This window comes from Talpa occidentalis, unplaced genomic scaffold, assembly GCF_014898055.3.
Source record: "Talpa occidentalis isolate TD23 unplaced genomic scaffold, MPIMG_talOcc4v2.1 talOcc4.6, whole genome shotgun sequence".
NCBI lineage: Eukaryota > Metazoa > Chordata > Mammalia > Eulipotyphla > Talpidae > Talpa > Talpa occidentalis.
In genome coordinates, this window is record NW_023604972.1 from 121,042,428 (window position 1) to 121,062,515 (window position 20,088).

Sequence of the window (20,088 nt, forward strand, 5' to 3'; positions counted from 1 at the left end):
TATAAGAACATCCCATGATTTCTTCCTGCATTCTAGCCATCTGTTTGGGTAAAGAAAGGACTTTCTGTGACTCAAATTAATGATTATTACTACCACATTTTAATACTTTTTATTAAAGTATTAAAAAGTATTTGTTTATTAATCATTCTAAAATGTAATGATTTGTGTTAGTTTTTGTTTGCTATTGTGCTGTTATATATGTGCTTTATATATTATAATTATATATTGCATTTTACATGTTATATATATATACTGTAGGTTATACTTACCTTCAATTGTCAAATTCTATCAGTATTTTTGTAGTGATTAAAAAATGTATGTTATGGAATCTTTGAGCATGTCAGGAATGCAGTAAGAATAGTTTTAAATTTTTTTAAAATATGATAAACTGATTCAAAAAAAATTATGATAAATTGATTCCTTTATACTTTCTTTCAAAAAAATAGGTTCTGGAGTTCTCAATGACAGTATGTACGGTGGAATGCAGTTGCTTCCAGATCCTTTATATTCTCTTCCCACTGATAACACTTACCTTTTAACAATAACTTCCACTGATAATGGCAGGATTTTCTTGGCTGGAAAAGATGGCTGTTTATATGAAGTAGCGTACCAAGTAAGTTTGGCATTTATAAACATTTTTTCTTTCCTTTTTTTCCCTCTTTGTTTTTAATTTTCTAATTATTTACACATTAATATATGCTTTTTTTTTTTTAATAGAGGCATGTTTTATTTATTTATTTATTTATTTACTTGTTTGTTTGTTTGTTTATACGTGCAGTGGGTACAGTCAGAAGCGCGGGAGGGTGAGAGAATTCACCAGAGCCAGAGCGGGATGCAGAGCAGACAGAAGGACGGAAATACACTGCTGAGGGGCGCAGCGGGCGGCAGGAGAGGTCTGCGCGCCATGTGGGACCCTCCTCCGGTGGCCGGGGAACAGCCGGGGATCAAACCGGCACCGCAGAGGCTGCGGGCAGCTTCGCAACCCAGTGCTCAACCACCGCGCCACCAGGGAGGCCCTCACATTAATATATTCTTAATGGGAACTACTTAATCATACAATTAAAAATGTAGTCCTCTGTAACTATAACATGCCTATAAAAACCCAGAGGTAAAGCCATTATCATTTCTGTGTGTGTCCTTGTAGAACATGACACATACTTTGGTAAATATATAAATATCTGTATATATGTGCATTTATGTGTGTGGGTACACATACAAATAAATGGTCTACTTTTGTGCATGTATGAGTTCACTTTATTACTTACATTTTGTTTCATAATTGATGTTCCATTTAACTGTCTTGAAAGCCTTTCTTTGTCAGTATCTAGTAGAAATAAATACTTGTGTATGTTATGTGCTGTGAGAGCCACGTAGTTCTTTATAAGATGGATATACATAGTTTATTTAGGGCCTCCCCGGTGGCACAGTGGTTGATCGCTGGGTTGCAAAGCTGCCCGCAGCCTCTGCAGCGCCGGTTCCATCCCCGGCTGCTCCCCGGCCATCGGAGGAGGGTCCCGCATGGCCACCGGAGGAGGGTCCCGCATGGCGCGCAGACCTCTCCTGCCGCCCGCTGCTCCCCTCAGCAGTGTACTTCGGTCCTTCTGCCTGCTCTGCTCCCCACTCTGGCTCTGGTGAATTCTCTCACCCTCCCCAGCTTCTGACTGTACCCAGTGCTTGTATAAATAAATAAATAAATCTTTTAAAAAAAGGATGCATATACATAGTTTATTTAACAGTTACTTCAGTTATAACTACTGTTATTTCAATATGATAGAAAGATTTTTACAAAAACAGTTATATAATTACTGCTATAACAATGGTATCTGCACTTACTTCCATTTTTCTTTTAAGGCAGAAGCAGGTTGGTTTAGCCAAAGATGTAGGAAAATAAACCACTCAAAGAGCTCACTTTCTTTCCTCATTCCATCATTGCTTCAGTTCACATTTTCTGAAGACGGTAAGTAGAAAAGAAATTGACAAACAAAAATGTTAATGTTGTTAATGTTAATATTTTCTTATAAAATTCTCTTTCTTAATTGAAATGGTTTTTCTTATTAAATAGTGTTTTTTTATATATTACAAGGTCTCTTAAAGTATAAAGTGATTATAAGCATATAGATTGGTTTTGATTTGACTTATCTAAATGTTTCTTGGCTTTGTTCCTATTCATATATTTTAAGACTTACCTACAAAACGGACAGAAAGACTCTTAAGGCAAAGTTCTAATTCAGCCATTTAAATTTGTTGTGATTACTGTTTGATTTATTAATCTTCAGAGATTTTTTTTCCTCTTTTTGTTGTTCTTTTAGATCCTATTGTTCAAATTGCAATTGATAATTCTAGAAATATTTTATATACAAGATCTGAGAAAGGAGTAATACAAGTAAGTATTAACATTATAATACTTATAATGTTACAAAATTATACAAGGATTTTTTTTTTTTTTTAAGATTTATTTTTTCATTTACACAAGTACCAAGGTATAGGCCAGATGTGCAGGAGAGTGAGAGGATTCACCAGAGACAGAGCAAGGAACAGAACAGGCAGACTGACGAAATACTCTGCTGAGGGGAGCAGCAGGCGCAACAGGAGAGATCTTCCACGCCATGTGGGACCCTCGCCGGCAGGGATTGAACCAGCGCTGCAGAGGCTGTGGACAGCTTCTCAGCGCTGTGCTCAACCGCATGCGCCACCAGGGGAGGCCCAGATTATACAAGGATTTTAGGGAGAAAGAAGATTGCTGTTTTTAAGGAAGATTCATTTACTCAGATTTTTCTATGAACTATGCTTTTTGAAAAACATCCCAACTTTTAAATGAAATTTCAAATATCTAAATATTTCTCTGCCTGTCTAAAGTACCAAAATAGGGCCTTCTCGGTGGCACAGCAGGTTGAGCGCAGCACTGTGAAGCTGTCCACAGCCTCTGCAGTGCGGGTTCGATTCCCAGCAGGCCAGGGAGAGACCCACATGGCACGGCAGCACACCTCTCCTGCCTCGCCCGCTTCTCCCCTCAGCAGTGTCTTAGGTTCATCTGCCTATTCTGCTCCCCACTCTGTCTCTGATGACTTCTCTCACCCTCCTGCACCTCTGGCCTGTACCACAGTTATTGTATAAATAAATATACTATAAAATAAAATGAAATACCAAAATAAAATAAAGTTTATTCAATAAAATTTTATTTGAATGTATTTTTTTAAATGTATCCAATTTATATATTTAAATGGGTATACTTTTTTATTCACAGGTTTATGATTTGGGCCAAGATGGTCAAGGAATGAGCAGAGTTGCCTCAGTGTCACAGAATTCTATTGTCTCTGCTGCTGGAAACATAGCTAGGTAAGATATAATTTATTGCCTAGTGTTTCATTTACAATCATAATTTACTGTTTATGTGCAGTAGACTTTAGCCTTTTATGATCTTTGAAAAAAGGGCTAGTCATAGCAATATAAATCTAACCAATACATATTCAAGAAGGTTTTTTTTTTATCATTTTTATTGAGGTAACATTGATTTACACCACTGTATATGATTTACGGGCATAGACTCGCACCTCTTCAGATGTATGTTGCCATACCATACCCACCTCCACAGCACACATAGTTCATTTTGACTCCGAAACTTTGCAGCCCACCTTCATCCTCCCTTTTTGATAACCTCAACCTTACAAATCATATTTCTAGTGTTTGTTTTGCTTTAATTTTTATCTCTGTGTTTTGTTTATATTCCACATATAAGTGAAATCATCCACTATTTGTTTTTCCCTTCTGGTTTATTTTGCTTAGCATAGTCCCCTCACGTTCCTTCGTGGTTGTCACAAATGGCAAGAGTTCATCTTTTTTTAATAGCTAAGCAGTAATCCATTGTGTATTTTGGATATTGTAAATAGTGAACAAAGGATTGTGTATATGACTTTGAATTACTGTTTTTGTTTTCTTTGGGTGGATACCTAAGAGTGAAATTATTGGACATTCAGGCAGATCTATTTTTAATATTTTGAGAAACCTCCATTCCATTTTCCTTAGGAGCTAGACCTGTCTACATTCCTACCTAGAGTATACAATGGTTTGTTTTTTGCCATATCCTAGCCAACACTTGTTAGTTCTGTTCTTCTAGATATAGACTGTTTTTAAGGGTCTAGATATAGACTGTTTGAAGTGATATCTCATTGTGCCTTTGATTTTCATTTCCCTGATGATAAGTGATCATGAGCATTTTTTTCATGTGCCTATTGGCCATCTGTATGTCTTCTTTGGAAAAGTGTCTATTTAAATCTTCTACCCTTGTTTTCATTGGGTTATTTTCTTTATGTTGAGTTGTGTGAGTTCCCTGTAGTAAGTCTTGAATATCAGTCTCTTGTCAGATGTATGATGTGAAAATATTTTCTTTTATTCAGTGGCTTTTGTTCTTCCACTATGCGGAAACTTTTTAATTTGATGTAGTCCCATTTGTTTATTTTTGCTTTTGTTTCTCTTGCTGTTGGAGTCAAAGCCCCAAAGATACCACTGAAGCCAATATCAAAGAGTGTTTGGCCTGTAATTTAGAAGTGTAAAAATGCTTGTGGGAAATCTTTACAATATAGTAGACACATTTTAAAAATACAATTTAGTTTTCTCTTTTCTTTTAGGACTATAGATCGTTCTGTTTTTAAACCAATTGTTCAGATAGCTGTGATTGAAAATTCTGAATCATTGGATTGTCAGTTATTGGCTGTAACACATGCAGGTATATTTTATTTATATGTTTGTTATTGCCGTTATTATTGCTTAATAATTTTAAAATTTGGAATTTATAATTAGAAATGTTTTTCTTCTCTATTATCAATCCATGTTAATAATTTATACAACTGAAGATAATGAAAATTGCAAGATTCCTCTGGTTCTAGCTCCTCATTGTATATATGTAAAACCAGGCTGGAAAGATAAAGTAGCTACATTCAATGACAACCTGAATTGGAACTGTCTCCTTCTTTTTAAAGAAATGTATTGATTGACCTAGGTGATTTTTTATCTAATCAGGAAAATGATATTTGTTTTACAGTTTCTTTTGTGAATTGCTTCAATAACACATGTATCGCAGGACTCTTATCTTCTGTTACTTATGTATAATTTTACCCCATCGGCAGGTGTTAGGTTATATTTCAGCACTTGTCCATTCAGACAACCATCAGCACGACCTAATACATTGACGCTGGTTCACGTTCGCTTACCTCCTGGATTCTCAGCATCTTCCACAGTGGAAAAGCCTTCAAAAGTACATAAAGCTCTTTATAGTAAGGGTAAGTTCTGAAATACTGTCTGACTTAATATTGGGTTCTTCACTATTAAATTAGAGTGCATTTGAAAATAACAGACAAATTTTCCAGTAAAATTCAATGTTTTGATATTTTACCCAGTAATTCATTTTTTCTTTTCAATGATTATGTACATAAAAACTACAGTATTTTTTGAATATGAAAATACTTTTCTAACTTTAGCATGTTGTTAACATGTTTATAAACTCACTAATCAAAATCAGTGTTACAGTCACTGTAGTAGACTCTGCATTCTCTTTTTTCAGGATCCTTAGGAAAATTCAAATGACTTTCCTGATGCCTTTTTTTTTTTTTTTTTTTATTTATTTATTTATTTATACAAGCACTGGGTACAGTCAGAAGCACGGGAGGGTGAGAGAATTCACCAGAGCCAGAGTGGAGAACAGAACAGGCAGATTGATGAAACACACTGCTGAGGGGAGCAGCGGGCATGGCAGGAGAGGTCTGTCGAGCCATGTGGGACCCTCTCTGGGGGCCGGGGATCGAACCGGCACTGCAGAGGCTGCAGGCAGCTTCGCAGCTGCGCCACCAGGGGAGGAGGCCCTTTCCTGATGCCATTTTAATGTGCCAGTGTCTTAGTGGATATATTGAGTTTTGCATGCAATAATATAAAAATTTTTTCAATTTTTTTTTTTAAGATTTATTTTACTTATTTATGCATACAACAGCTGGGGTGTAAGCCAGAGGTGCAGAAGTGGGAGGGTGAGAGGATTCACCAGAGACAGAGTAGGTAACAGAACAGGTGGATCTACTGAAATACACTGCTGAGGGGAGCAGCGGGTGAGACAGGAGAGGTCTGTTGTGCTATGTGGGTTACCTCCCTGACCAGGGATCGAACTCATGCAGCAGTGGCTGGTGATAACTTGATAGTGCTGAGACTTAACTCCTTGTGCCACAAGGAGGCTCAATAATATAAAATCTTGATGACAATCGCTTTTTGATTCATTAAGTTTAAATGACTGAAGTCTAGTTCAACATCAAAAATGAAATATCTGCTTTTTCTCATTTGGGACAGTATTTGTAAAATGTTTAATGTAACTTTTTAATTTTTCTAAAACCTTTTCCATTTTTATTCTGCTCTTGCAACATTTTATTTTTCAACACCTAAATGACTCTTTACAAGTAGAATTTTTAAAAATGCAAGGTATTGGGCCTCCCCAGTGCGCTGGACTGCGAAGCTGCCCGCAGCCTCTGCAGCGCCAGTTTGATCCCCAGTCCCCAGATAGGGTCCCACACGGTGTGCAGACCTCTCCTGCTGCACTTGCTGCTCCCCTCAGCAGTGTACTTTGTCACTCTGCCTGTTCTGCTCCCGGCTCTGGCTCTGGTGAATTCTCTCACCCTCCCACGCTTCTGACTGTACCCAGTGCTTAAATAAATAAATAAATAAATAAATAAATAAATCTTTTTTTTTTTTTTAATGCATAATATCATGTACCATCTCAGTATTTTTTAATAATAGCTTTTTTGAGATGTAATCCACATACTATAAAATTTAACTTTTACACAAACTAATTCCAGAATATTTCACACACCCAGAAAAAAACTCTATACCCATTTATAACCACCCCCTTCCCCCCACCTTTTCCCAGCTCTGGAAGTCATGTTCTTTCTCTAGAATTTGCCTGTTTAGACAATTCAGATATATGTATGGAATCAGATAACATATGACTTACTGACTTTCATTTAGCATGTTTTAAATTCATCCATAGTATAGCATGCCCATTTCTTTTTATTGCTGAATAATATGTTTGTACCACATTTTATTTCTCCATTTGGCGGGCATTTGAGTTGTTTCTACTTTTTTGGCTACTGTGGATGTTGCTATGAACATTCATACACAAGAAATGAATATAAAGTTTCATTTCCTTGGGGTATATACCTAGCCAGGGGGAATGGTGGATCAAATGGTAAGTTTCTTGTCAACATTTTAGGAACTGCCAGACTGTTTTTCAAAGCAATGATACATTTACTAGTAGTACATGAAGGTTCTACTTTGACTACCTCTTTACCAACATTTATTGTTTTCTGTCTTTATATTACGTCCATCCTAGTGATTGGGATCTCACTAAAGTTTTGATTTGCATTTACCTGATGCCTTGTGATACTGATTATCTTTTCAATACTTTCGTGTCTTAAACTTTTAGGAATTCTACTGATGGCAGCCTCAGAAAATGAAGATAATGACATTTTGTGGTGTGTTAACCATGATACATTTCCTTTCCAAAAACCAATGATGGAAACGCAGGTAAGTTCTCCTGAGATTTGTAAAAAAATTCTTTATATAATTTTTAAGTGCATAATAAAATTGTAAAAAGCTTACCTTCTTGTTTAGTACCATTTGCATCAATCTTATATAATTAGAAATCATGTTGAAAAGAAGTGTATGCTGTTAATTCTGTGTCTTTCCACTATGAAGTTAGAAGTCATTATGGTAATCATTAAGAATATCTAAACATTAGGACACTTTTTAGAATGTTTTTATAATGTTTCTGAAAAAGCATGTGTCTTCTATGAAATGATCATTATATGTATAAAAACCTTTTTTCTTTAACAGATGACAACTCGTGTTGATGGTCATTCCTGGGCTCTTTCTGCAATAGATGAATTGAAAGTAGATAAGATAATCACACCTTTAAATAAGGATCATATTCCAATAACTGACTCACCAGTTGTTGTGCAGCAGCACATGTTGCCTCCAAAGAAATTTGTTCTCCTCTCAGCACAGGTATGTTCATATTAGGGGGACAAAAAGGGATAGTTAATGTAAGTATCATCTTTATTAGGCACCATTGTTCTACATAAATACACTCTCAGGTAAATTTTAATTCTAAGAACAACCAAACATTTCTTATAGTTCTCAATTTATTAAAAGATTTTTTTCTTATTATTTTTGAATAGTAATGTACTGACAAAATTCAAATGGTGTAATGGAGTTTTATATGCAGTAGAATCTCCAAGTTCTAGAGATATACCAAAAAAACCACAAATATTTTCCTAAACAGATGATAGTGTGTTACATTCATTTTATGCCTTGCTTTTATATTTCCCAAAATATATTTTAGCGACCTTTTCTCTATATGTGTGTGTGTGTGTACACTTGTATCTGTGTTTATGTATATAAAGAACTATCTCATCCTATTTTATATATTGAAAAGTATTCCCTTATATGGTTCTACCATATTTAACTAGGCCCTATTAAAGGACCATGTTTTTTTGTTAAAAAAAATGCTGCTACTTTGTATCATGTATCATTTTGTATATGTGTGAGTAAAGCTAAAGATTGCATTGGCTGGATCAAAAAATATGTGCACGTATAATTTTAATATATTACCAGATTTTCTACATACATACATTCACTATAAGTTCTCTCTAAGTACAATAAGCTGTCTTATTAAGAGTAAGACTATATTTTCAAGCACTTAATTTTTTGTGAATTGTTTGTTCCTTTTCTACACCTACTTTTCTGTAATCTTTTTGTTTCTGATTTATAGACTGTATCAAGGAAGTTAACATTTTTTGTGATTTAATCTCAATTTTATTTTTCCTAGTTTGTCATTTGATTTTGAGATCATTCCCATTTGGATAAATTTATAAGAAGTTCAAATATTATTTTCTTAGCTGACCACAGATCTGCAGCTTTCAGAAGGGGATGGAGGGGAGAGAGAGTAAAGGGGGTCGGGGAGAGCACAGTGGTCTAGAGAGGAGTAGTACAGGTGCTTTGGTAGTAATATTGCTATGGTCACTACACCTGAGAGGGGGAATCCTATACTGTCAAAACACTAGCAAGGATGTAAAATGATGATAAGTCAATTAAAATTAAAAAAAAGTTTTCTTATGTCATAGCAAAAACTTTCTCACTCTGAGGCTCATGAAGAATTCACAGAGTGTCTTCTAGTACTGTTAATATTTTATTCTTTAAATCATTAATCCGTTTGCAACTTATTCTGGTATAAGTTATGACTGTGGATCCAGCTTCACTTTTTTCTAAATGAACATACTTGTGCCAACATGAGTAATGGATAAGTAACTTTAATCCTCTGATTCAGGTATAGTTTTTAATCACATGCTAAATTCTAGTATTTACTTGAGGCTGCGTCATAATTTTTTGTTTTGTTGCACTGATCTATTCATGTACTATTATCATGCATAAAAATTAAGGTTTACTCTGTTTTGCATCAGCAGCCAGCACCTTGTTTAACTTAACTTGGCAGGGGAGGAACAGCGTTTTCTTTTCTTTTTTTTTTTTAAGATTTATTTATTCAAGAACTGGGGTGCAGGTCAGAGGCGCGGGAGGGTGAGAGAATTCACCAGAGCGAGTGGGGAGCAGAACAGACAAACGGGCCAAAGACGCTGCTGAGGGGAGCAATGGGTAAGGCAGGAGAGGTCTGCAAGGCCATGTGGCTTCTCCCTGGCCGGCCTGGAATTTAACCGTGCTGCAAAGGCTGCAAACAGCTTCACAGTGCTGCGCTCAACCCACTGCGCCACCAGGTTGGCCCAGGAACAGTGTTTTCTTATTAAATTTTTCTCTGTGACTTTATAGATCTAGTATATGTTATTAGTTGAAATGTATATGATCTTTTCTTACCAGCTTACTCTGTATTCTTAAAGATTTTGTTTGTTTATTTTATTAAATGAAGCTGTTAGGTTCGTTGTTACCAGCCTTGTTTGGTAAATCTACTATTCATATATATTTTTTAACTTTCCAGGGAAGCCTTATGTTTCATAAACTTAGACCTGTAGATCAACTGAGGCATCTACTAGTGAGTAATGTGGGTGGAGATGGAGAAGAGATCGAAAGATTCTTTAAATTACATCAGGTAATTATTTGTGCTTTTTAAAAAATATGGTAATTTAAACATTGAAGTACCAGGATATAATTGCTAAATTTTATTATGTGTATTAAGACCAAAATGCTGTAATTAACAAGTAATCGTACCAAGCTCCCTTTCCTTACCTTAATCACTGTATATGTACTGATATTTAGGAGCAGGATTATGTCCTCTAGTTTATGGTAAACACTCAATGTTACAATTGCTGTTCTTATCATTAAAGTGTACTAGTAAAAGTTTGATAATCAAGCTATATGGTAATTTTTTTATTAAACCATATGACATTCATAAATCCTTTTCTCTCTCTTTATTTTTCTGCTTAATGATCTCTGAAGGAGAACTTGCAATAGTTAAGGAGCTTTAATATTTCAAAGCTGTAGCTAGGATCGATGAGGCAAAACTGCCCATGCTTCATTTAAAATCAAAAATTGCAGATCAAAGCTAAATAATAGAGACTCTATATTCAAATTAGGAACTCTACCATCAGGATAGATTACTTGAATTTTGTGTGCTTCAGTTTCCTGATGTGTATAGTATGTATTACATTATAATATTATATGTGAGAGATAAAAATGCCACACTTTTAAAATAATACCTGGCTATGATGGGTATTCAAGTAAATGTTAGCTGCTTTTATTGTTATTTTTCATAAGGTAAAAGACCACAAGGAACAAGATGGGAGAATAAACCTAAAACATTATAGAATTTAGATAAATAGAAAAGAGTCCTTTAATGATAATACCATATAAGCTTTCAACCAGTGGTGTTTACTTCTTTTTTATATCAACTGATTTCATTCAGTCAGCAGACATTTATCAAGCATCTGCTCTGTGCTAGGCACAGATTTAAACACTGGACATAACAGTAAAATTTCTTTTTATGTTTTTTTTAACAGATTTATTTATGCATACATAAATATGCATGCATAAATGTAACGGGGTGGGGGGGTGAGAGGATTCACCAGAGACAAAGTAGGGAGCAGAAAAGGCAGATTGACTGAAATACACTGCTGAGGGGAGCAGCGGGGGAGTCAGGAGAGGTCTGCTGCACCATGTGGGTTGCTCCCTGGTCGGCTAGGGAATCAAACTCATGCTGCAGAGGCTGCAGAGGCTGTGGACAGCTTCATAGGTTGCATCTTAACCCCTGCGCCACCAGGGAGACCCAGTAAAATTTGTTTTTAAATGTTTATGTTTAGTTTAAGGGAAGATACTCTTTTTTTTACAGGAAGACCAGGCTTGTGCAACTTGCCTTATCCTTGCTTGTTCTACTGCTGCCTGTGACAGAGAAGTATCTGCTTGGGCTACTAGGGCTTTCTTCAGGTATATGTTAGTTTTGTTATTGACAACTTTTTAAATGGTTGCATTGAACAATGCAATAGTTTAAGGGCTTGCCTAACAATTGAGTTACTATATAGGTCAGTTACAAAAATTCACTTGGAAAAAAGGTGAAATCTGGAAGTGTTATGATGTTAGGGGGGACAACTAGATGAATGTAATTTATGCAGTTACCCTTTCTCTGAATTCTGTTCTATAACTTCTGTATGATCTCCTTTCTCAGTTACTATTTCATCTGTCTTTTTGCTTTTTCTCATTGGCATTGAGAGATTATGATCATTTTATGCAAATGTGGTATCAAAAAGATATTTTTTTATTTGGAAAATATTTAGCTAAGAGTAAGAATTTGAAATGTGATTTTTTAAAAAGAATAGTTTTGTGTATAGTCTAACCATAATCTCGTAAGAAAATTATATTGCCATGTAGTCATTAAGTAAATTTATGTATTACAGATCCTTTTTCATTGTGTATCTATATATTATCAGCACAATACATTAAAGTCTCTAGTGTTTAAAGCATTTGTTTTGAAGCTAAGCAAGATTTTGGGACAATTTCAAATTTTAAGATGGCTGATTCAATGAGTAAATTCATTCTCTATTGTTATAAAAATAGGTATGGTGGTGAAGCACAGATGAGATTTCCAACCACTCTGCCTGCACCGAGCAATGTTGGTCCCATCTTGGGATCTCCTGTCTACTCCAGTGAGTATGAATCATTGAAATGAAGCTGTTTCTGATATAGTTTGAATTATAGAAACTTTGTAGTATATTTGGATAAATAAAAGGTCCTATTTATTGCTACTGAATTGTTAGTAATTTGATTGATGTCTGGCTCTTTAAGAGTGATAATGCAATAATATTGAAGCCTTAACTATACTATGGAACAAAATGAAATGTAGCCAATAGTATTTAAAGAACTCATTTGTTATTTATTTAAAAGGAAGAACATAGAATGATTTAATAATAAACTCCCATGTCAGTGCTTTCCAAAGTTAGGATTATTAGAAAGTTAATGGGAAATGAGCTGATTCTCTAATTCTTAAATATACTATGGGTGGTGCAACTCCTCACTCTAGTCTTAGAGCTAGGTTCTGGGTCTAATTTTGATCAGAGTCATAGAACTGGGAAGTAAATTTTGTAAATCTTGATATTCTTTTCCTTTTAGGTTCTCCTATGCCTGCTGGTAGTCCATATCCAAATCCATCCTTTCTGGGAACACCATCTCAAGGTATTGTTTTTTTTTTATTTTAGATTATTATTATTTTTGGGGGAACTAATACTGTGAGTTATTGTCCTTAATGCTTAGTAAGAAAAGATTAATGTGCCTTATTCTCTTGAAAATAATGTAATATGACAGCAAAGCAAGTAATGGCATTTGGATACGAATGCCTTTACTCAGGAATTTCTTTAGTAGTAGTATACCTGGGAAACCTCTTATTTGGATATCAGGACTTCATTACCAGCTCTAAGATATATTAGTTCTATTTCACTCATAGCATTAAGAGCAGTGATTACAACTTTCTTTTTCATCGTGCATTGCGAATGCTTGAAAGCCTACCTGGGGTATCTAAGTCTAAGTCACTCTTATCAAGGAAAACCAAATTAAATATCTGTTTATTCCAGTATTTTTGTAAATATTCTTACCTATGTGTCTAGAAACAGCCCACTTGGGTTATTGAGAATTCTGAATGTTATTTAAAGTTAAATGTAAAGTTTGTTTTTCTTGTGTGTGTGTAAGGTATACATCCTGCTGCCATGTCAACTCCAATGTGTGCTGCAGGAAACCCAGCAGCTCAGGCCACAAGTATGAGTTGTATGGCTGGACCAGAGATTGTGTACTCAGGCAAACACAATGGTATTTGCATTTACTTTTCTCGGATCATGGGGTGAGTTTTTCATGACATAATTAACTGTTGCTCACCTTGTAATATTTGGTGTTAGGGAATATTTTTAACTAATTTTGGGACATTGTTCCTATTAAATATTTTGGGACATTGTTCCTATTAAATTTTACCTTTAGTGTTAGCTCATGTGTCCATTAATAAGGTTATTTTATATCATTTAGTTTTTTGCTAACTAATCATCCTTATTTGTTGCTGTGTTTCACATGTTACATATTTTCAAAATATGTCCACATATATATTAACATATCGTGTTACAGACCACACAATAACTTGGTGACGTGTGCCTGCAAATCAATTAGATAATTCTGGTCTTAGCTTGACTCATTCATGCATATGCAGTCAGCTGTGAGGATGAAGAGAGCTCCGTCAGTAAGCTGGACTCACATATTTTGGGTCACGTTTATATGCTGGTCTTGAATGGCCTCAGCTGGAAATCTGAATTGTTCTCCACATGGTCTCTATCCTGCACCAGGCAACCTGGTGCCATTCACTTGGTGATGACAATGTACCATGAGAGAGAGTAGAAACTTGCAAAGCTTCTTGATTGTAGGCTTAGAATTGGCCTTTCTTCATTTCCTCCCTTCGTTAACTTGACCAGGGAGATATCTGTAGGTCAACCAATATTCAAAAGGTTTCAGGAAATACATTCTTCCTGAGACAGGCATCAAAGTTACATTGTAATGGATGAGGATAAGTATAGAGAGGGATAATGAATTACATTTTGGCAGTCAGTTTACCATTTCATCTAGTTAATTATGTCACATATATATATCAATATTAAATTACATATTTTACATTTGAGATGTATGCTTTCATTTATATCATTTGCTTAAAAACATGAACCAGGGCCTCCCTGGTGGCGCAGCGGTTGAGTGCTGGGTTGCGAAGCTGCCCGCAGCCTCTGCAGTGCCGGTTCGATTCCCAGCTGCCGGATGAGGGTCCCACCTGGTGTGCAGACCTCTCCTACCTCGCCCGCTGTGCCCCTCAGCAGTGTACTTCAGTCCTTCTGCCTGTTCTGCTCCCTGCTCTGGCTCTGGTGAATTCTCTCACCTTCCTGTGCTTCTGACTGTACCCAGTGCTTGTGTAAATAAATATTTTTTAAAAAAAAACAAAAACATGAGCCAGTACTGAAGCTTTTTATAAATTTGCTTTTACACTATGAATTTCCCTTGTTTATAATTCATTATGTGAAGTCTTTTGTTCTTTAGCATATTTCATTATATGAAATAACAGATTTATCAGATTGGGAAATATTCCTGCTTTTCATCTTCCAAATTACTTAGTAAAATGTTACACGAAACCATTGGTAGACTTTAAAATCTGAATGAACACACTGAAAGGAATTTACTATATTGTTACTGCTTTTATTTATCTGTAGCACAATTATTAAAATATTTTCTGTTCCAGAAATATCTGGGATGCTAGTTTAGTTGTGGAGAGGGTATTCAAGAGCGGCAACAGAGAGATAACTGCGGTAAGTGTGTTGGCTAGTTGTATTCCATTATCTTTATGTAACCACTTTATGGTATTCATAAGTATTGTTCCACATTTCTAGATGTTATAAACAAGATGTAATGGTTATTTTTTCATGTATGCGTTTCTATACGTGTCCAATTAACTGTCCATGCCCTTGGGTCAAGTCTGAGCTCTGTCACTTATTAATTGATGAGTAAATTTCTAAACATTTCAGAGTCTGATATTTCACTACAAAATGAGAATAATATATCTCCCCTAAGGTTGTAGTGAGGATTAAATAGTTAATCCTAATGTTACTCAAAGCTAATATTTAATATTTTACTTATATACCTCCAACTCTGAACCTAGTGCTAAGTTCCAGTGTGCTTTCCACACTGCTTTAAGAAATTGTCTTGCAGAACTATGTATCATGATAAATTCACATAGTGAGACTTTTTTTTTATGTGAAATATGAAAGATGATTTTATTTTAAAATGAAAAGATACCAAATATTTCTTCAATTCTGGTACTCTTTTAAAGTTCACAGAATAAGAATGTATGACAGAAGAAAGTGACAGTGACAGAGAAAGTGGTTGCCTGGGAGGTGGGATGACTAAAGACTCTAAAATGACCCATTAGGGATCTTTCTTGGGTATTGGAATATTCCATGCTGTGGTCTGGGGGGTGCATGTATTAAATTGTTGTCAAGATATTCACTTAGGATTTATATATTTTCCTATCTATGAATTATATCGTAATAAAACTACAATAGTGGAGGAGGGATATGGGGTATGAGCACTTTATTTTGGATACCAAGTGTGAATTAGTAGAAGAAAGGAGTTTACTGTTTATGAATATAAGGGTGCCTCAACATTAAAACTTTCTATTATAAAGAATAGGTGGTTTTTGTTATACATGTTTTCAATATTTTTAAATTAGCAAATACTTCCTTTTTCACAGATTGAAAGTAGTGTTCCCTCCCAACTGCTGGAGTCAGTACTACAAGAACTGAAAGGGTTGCAAGAATTTCTAGACAGAAACTCGCAATTTGCAGGAGGACCATTAGGAAATCCAAAGTAAGACTAAATAGAATTTATTTTTCCCCCTTTTTTCTGAGATATAATTCACATGTTTTAAAAGTCATTCTTTTAAAATACTCCGTTCAATTTTTAATCTATGCACAGTGTTATGCAATCATCATCACTAACTGCAGAACATTTCAGCACATCAGAAAGAAACCTATATACCATTAGCATTCTTTCCCTGTCTTGTTTCAGATATAACAACAAGAATCCTATAGACTGACTAAACAACATTTTCTTCTATTCTGGAGGTTGGAAGTCTGAGTTCAAGGTGCCAACATGGTTGGGCTCTGCTGAGGACCCTCTCCCTGAGTTTTAGACAGCTGCTTTCTTTCTGTATCTTTGGAAGGCAAAGAGAAAATGAGAGAGCAAGCTCTCTGGTTTCTTCTTATAAGGGTACAACTCTCATGGGGGTGCCATCTCATGACTTCCTCTAAACCTAGTTACTTCCCGAAGGACCCACCTCCAAATAGTATCCCTTTGGAGACTGTGATTTCAAAATAAGAATTTGATTGCACACAAACATTCAGTTCATAGTTTCCTGCCCCCAGCAACCAGTAGCTTATCTCTCTATGGATCTGCCATATTCTAGATCTTTTATATACATGGAGATATGTATAATATGTGGTCTTTTGTTTCTGAATTCTTTCCCTTAGCATATTTTCAAGGTTCACATGTTATGCTGTGCATTAGTACTTTGTTTCATTTTTCATTTCCTCAGTTGAGTTGTTTCAGGTCTTTGGCTGTTATAAATAATGCTGACATGATTATTCCTGTAAAAGATTTTGTGTGGACATATGTTTAGGAGACGATTTTTAATTATAAAAGTAATACAGACTTGTAAAAAAAAAATTTGCACTCCTGTAATTATGATTTGAAATGTGACAGTATAAGCTTTTTAAAGCATATGTAAATATACATTTAAAAGTAAAAACAGAATCTAACTAATCAAATCTAACAGGCATATTCTTTTGAAAGTGTTTATACTCATTACTACTTTAGAAGTTTTATATGATTTTTCTTCCTCTAGTAGTTAGTTTTGAATTTTGAAAACTATGTATCAGTATTAATAATGGATAGAATCTATTCTTTTATTTACCTCTTTTCCCTGCTTCCATCTCCATCCTTCCTAGAAATTATCTAGAATTGTAGTTGTAAGGTATTTTTATATTGTTTTTCTTTTCTAACATGTTCTGTTAAAAATTATGAGTTTATTGAATTTCACGTTACAACTGCAGTTATCTATTAATTTTATAATGTGCTTTTACTAATATCTTGTTAGTGCTTTTAAACTCTTTTCAATGAGTTCCTTGGAATTTTCAAATATGTAACTGTATTTGCAGATAGCTATATTTACAGATAGCTTTACCTTTTCCTTTTCCAATGCTAGTTTTCTTCCTCATTAAAGAAGTTGCCTAGACAGATGTAGCTTATCATGCTAAGAATCATCCATTCCTATCTTAGTATTTTTATGTGAATGTTGTAGTTTGTCAAATGTCTTCTGCATTTTATAGTCCTGTCTTTACTTTTATTCACAGAATTGTATGAATAGATTTCCTAATTTCAGCCAACCCATGAATGCCTGCAGTATTAGTTTTACTGAATATGGAGACACTTTTCATAGCCTTTTGAGATATAATTTATATGCCATAGAATTTTAAATGTTTGGTTCCATCACTTTTGATAAATATATAGAATTGTGCAACCATCCACACAATCCATTTCTAGGACATTGCCTTCATCCTGAAGACATCCCTCTTGTTCATTTGCAATCACCCCATTTCTGCTCCTCAACCCCAAACAATTATTAATCTGTTCTCACTCTAAAGATTTATCTGTTCTTGATATTTCATATAAATGGAATCATACAGTGTATGGCCTTTAAGAGTCTAGCTTTTTGTTTAGTGTATTTTAAGGTTCATATTTGAGGTTTATATTGTCACATGTATCAGTATTTCAGTCCTTTCTAAATAGCCTAATGGATTAGTAAGAAATTTTAAGGCATAGTGCCTTAATCTCCAATCTTCATTTGTTCCAGCAGAGAAAAAGTGCATTCCCTTTGAGTCCCTTTCCTCTGTAGATGGCTTATTTGAAAATTTGTGTGCTTTTTTTCTTTATTACACCATAATGTCTTTAGGTTTGTTGTCTTTCAGAGTGTTAAGAGGTAAATGTTCTTAATAAGCACTTAGAACTAAAGACTTAAAGCTTTGGTAAATTTTGTTCCATTATTTATTGTACTATTTCATTTTTCCCATTCTCTTTGAGACTCTCATTGACTTCTGGATTTACCTTCTGTTTTTTTCTCTTCCATAATTTTTTTCCTTCTTTTTATCCTTTTTTTTTTTAAATAATAGATTTTATTTTTATATTCCCCATACAATTGCAACCCCCCCATTTTGACCCCAATCCCTCCCTCCCACCCCCCACCCCCCAAAAAGTGTCTCTGGTTCATAGTTTTTTGTTGATTTTGATTTTCACTTTCTTATAGTTATTTATTTTCCTGGTCCCTTATTTAAGTTTTCTAGATTCCTGCTATGAGTGAGACCATCCGGTATTTTTCTTTTTCTTTCTGGCTTATTTCGCTGAGCATGATCCCTTCCAGCGCCATCCATGTTGCTGCAAATTGCATGTGTTTATCTTTTTTGAATGTTAAGTAATATTCCATGGTGTATATGTACCACATCTTCTTGATCCAGTCATCTATTTTTGGGCATTTGGGCTGTTTCCAAAGGTTAGCTATTGTAAACAGTGCTGCTATAAACATAGGGGTGCAGGTGCTCTTTGGAATTGATGTTTCTGTGTCCTTTGGGTAAATACCTAGGAGTGGAATTGCTGGATCATATGGAAGCTCTATGTTTAGTAGGTCCAGAAATCTCCACACAGCTCTCCATAGTGGTTGGACCAGTTTGCACTTTTTATCCTTTTTGTTTTGTAGCTTGCCGTAAACCTGGTTAATGGTCTCAATCATTTAATTCAATTTAAATATCTTTTTAATTTCTCTGATAAATTTTTTTCCTGCCATTATATTTTTCACATTCAAATACATTTATATGAAATATTCAAAATAGCAAATTTATAGAAACAAGGTAGATTGGTGGTTGCTTATTTAGAGATGAGAATAAAGAGAGAAATAGAGATAGATTGCTAATGGGTTATGGGTGAAAATATATTTTTTGAAGATTTATTTATTTTTGCACACAAGAACTGGGGTGTAGGCCAGAGGTGAGGGGGGTGAGAGGATTCAGCAGTGAGAGTGGGGAGCAGAACAGGCAGATCCACTGAAATACACTGCTGAGGGGAGCAGTGGGTGAGAAAGGGAGAGGTCTGCTGTACCCTCTGGGTTAGCTCCCTGGCTGGGGATTGAACTCATGCTGCAGTGGCTGGTGATAGCTTGATGGTGCTGTGCTGTTAACTCCTGCATCACCAGTGAGGCCCCTGGGTGAAAATATTCTTAAGTTACATTGCGGTGGTATTCGCACAATACTATGAATATATTTTTTAAATTAAATTGTTTACTTTTTGATGGTTGGACTGTGTGGTGTATGAATTATATCTCAATGAAACTGTTTAAAACTTAAATACACATTCTAGACTTCCTTTTTCAGTACTACTGCTAAAGTGCAGCAGAGGCTGATAGGATTCATGCGTCCCGAAAATGGAAATACCCAACAGATGCAACAGGAGCTGCAGAGGAAGTTCCATGGTAAATTATTGCTTCTGCTTACTTATATGCTTATAACCCCCATTAAAGCATTTTATCAATGGAGCAGAAAACAGTATACCTCTCTTGCTAAGACCTCATTTATGATAACATATTTTTTATTAAAAATCATTGTCACTGGGAAAAAGTAGGACCATATAGATATTATATCTGTTAACTTTCAGCCCATTAATTTTTCTTTGTTTTTCCACTAGAAAACATGATACCTATTGTTTTAATGATAGTAAAACTTATTTAAAAATAATGACTTATTTTTCTTTATGGTAGTAAAATAGCCATATCATAAAATTGGTCATTTTAATTATCTTAGAGTATATAGTTAGTGACATTTATTACATTCACATTACTGAACATATATCACTACCATAATTTTTCAGAACTTTTTTCATTTTCCCAAACTGGAACTTTGTACCCATTAAGCATTAACTCCCCCAGATCCCCCGTCCTTGTTT

The 20,088-nt window shown here is 35.0% G+C and overlaps 1 protein-coding gene across 1 annotated transcript in view; it reads left to right on the forward strand.

Moving 5' to 3' along the window:
• NUP155 (nucleoporin 155) overlaps positions 1 to 20,088 on the forward strand; it is a 49,756-nt gene that overhangs the window by 9,065 nt on the left and 20,603 nt on the right. The window contains exons 6-21 of the mRNA XM_037530671.2: positions 447 to 613; positions 1,852 to 1,957; positions 2,310 to 2,383; positions 3,245 to 3,336; positions 4,626 to 4,723; positions 5,124 to 5,276; positions 7,457 to 7,557; positions 7,867 to 8,037; positions 10,019 to 10,129; positions 11,366 to 11,460; positions 12,088 to 12,176; positions 12,640 to 12,702; positions 13,213 to 13,360; positions 14,786 to 14,852; positions 15,794 to 15,909; positions 19,521 to 19,618. Coding sequence (XP_037386568.1) covers positions 447 to 613; positions 1,852 to 1,957; positions 2,310 to 2,383; positions 3,245 to 3,336; positions 4,626 to 4,723; positions 5,124 to 5,276; positions 7,457 to 7,557; positions 7,867 to 8,037; positions 10,019 to 10,129; positions 11,366 to 11,460; positions 12,088 to 12,176; positions 12,640 to 12,702; positions 13,213 to 13,360; positions 14,786 to 14,852; positions 15,794 to 15,909; positions 19,521 to 19,618 — 1,749 coding nt within the window. The remainder of the gene's footprint in view (positions 1 to 446; positions 614 to 1,851; positions 1,958 to 2,309; positions 2,384 to 3,244; positions 3,337 to 4,625; positions 4,724 to 5,123; positions 5,277 to 7,456; positions 7,558 to 7,866; positions 8,038 to 10,018; positions 10,130 to 11,365; positions 11,461 to 12,087; positions 12,177 to 12,639; positions 12,703 to 13,212; positions 13,361 to 14,785; positions 14,853 to 15,793; positions 15,910 to 19,520; positions 19,619 to 20,088) is intronic.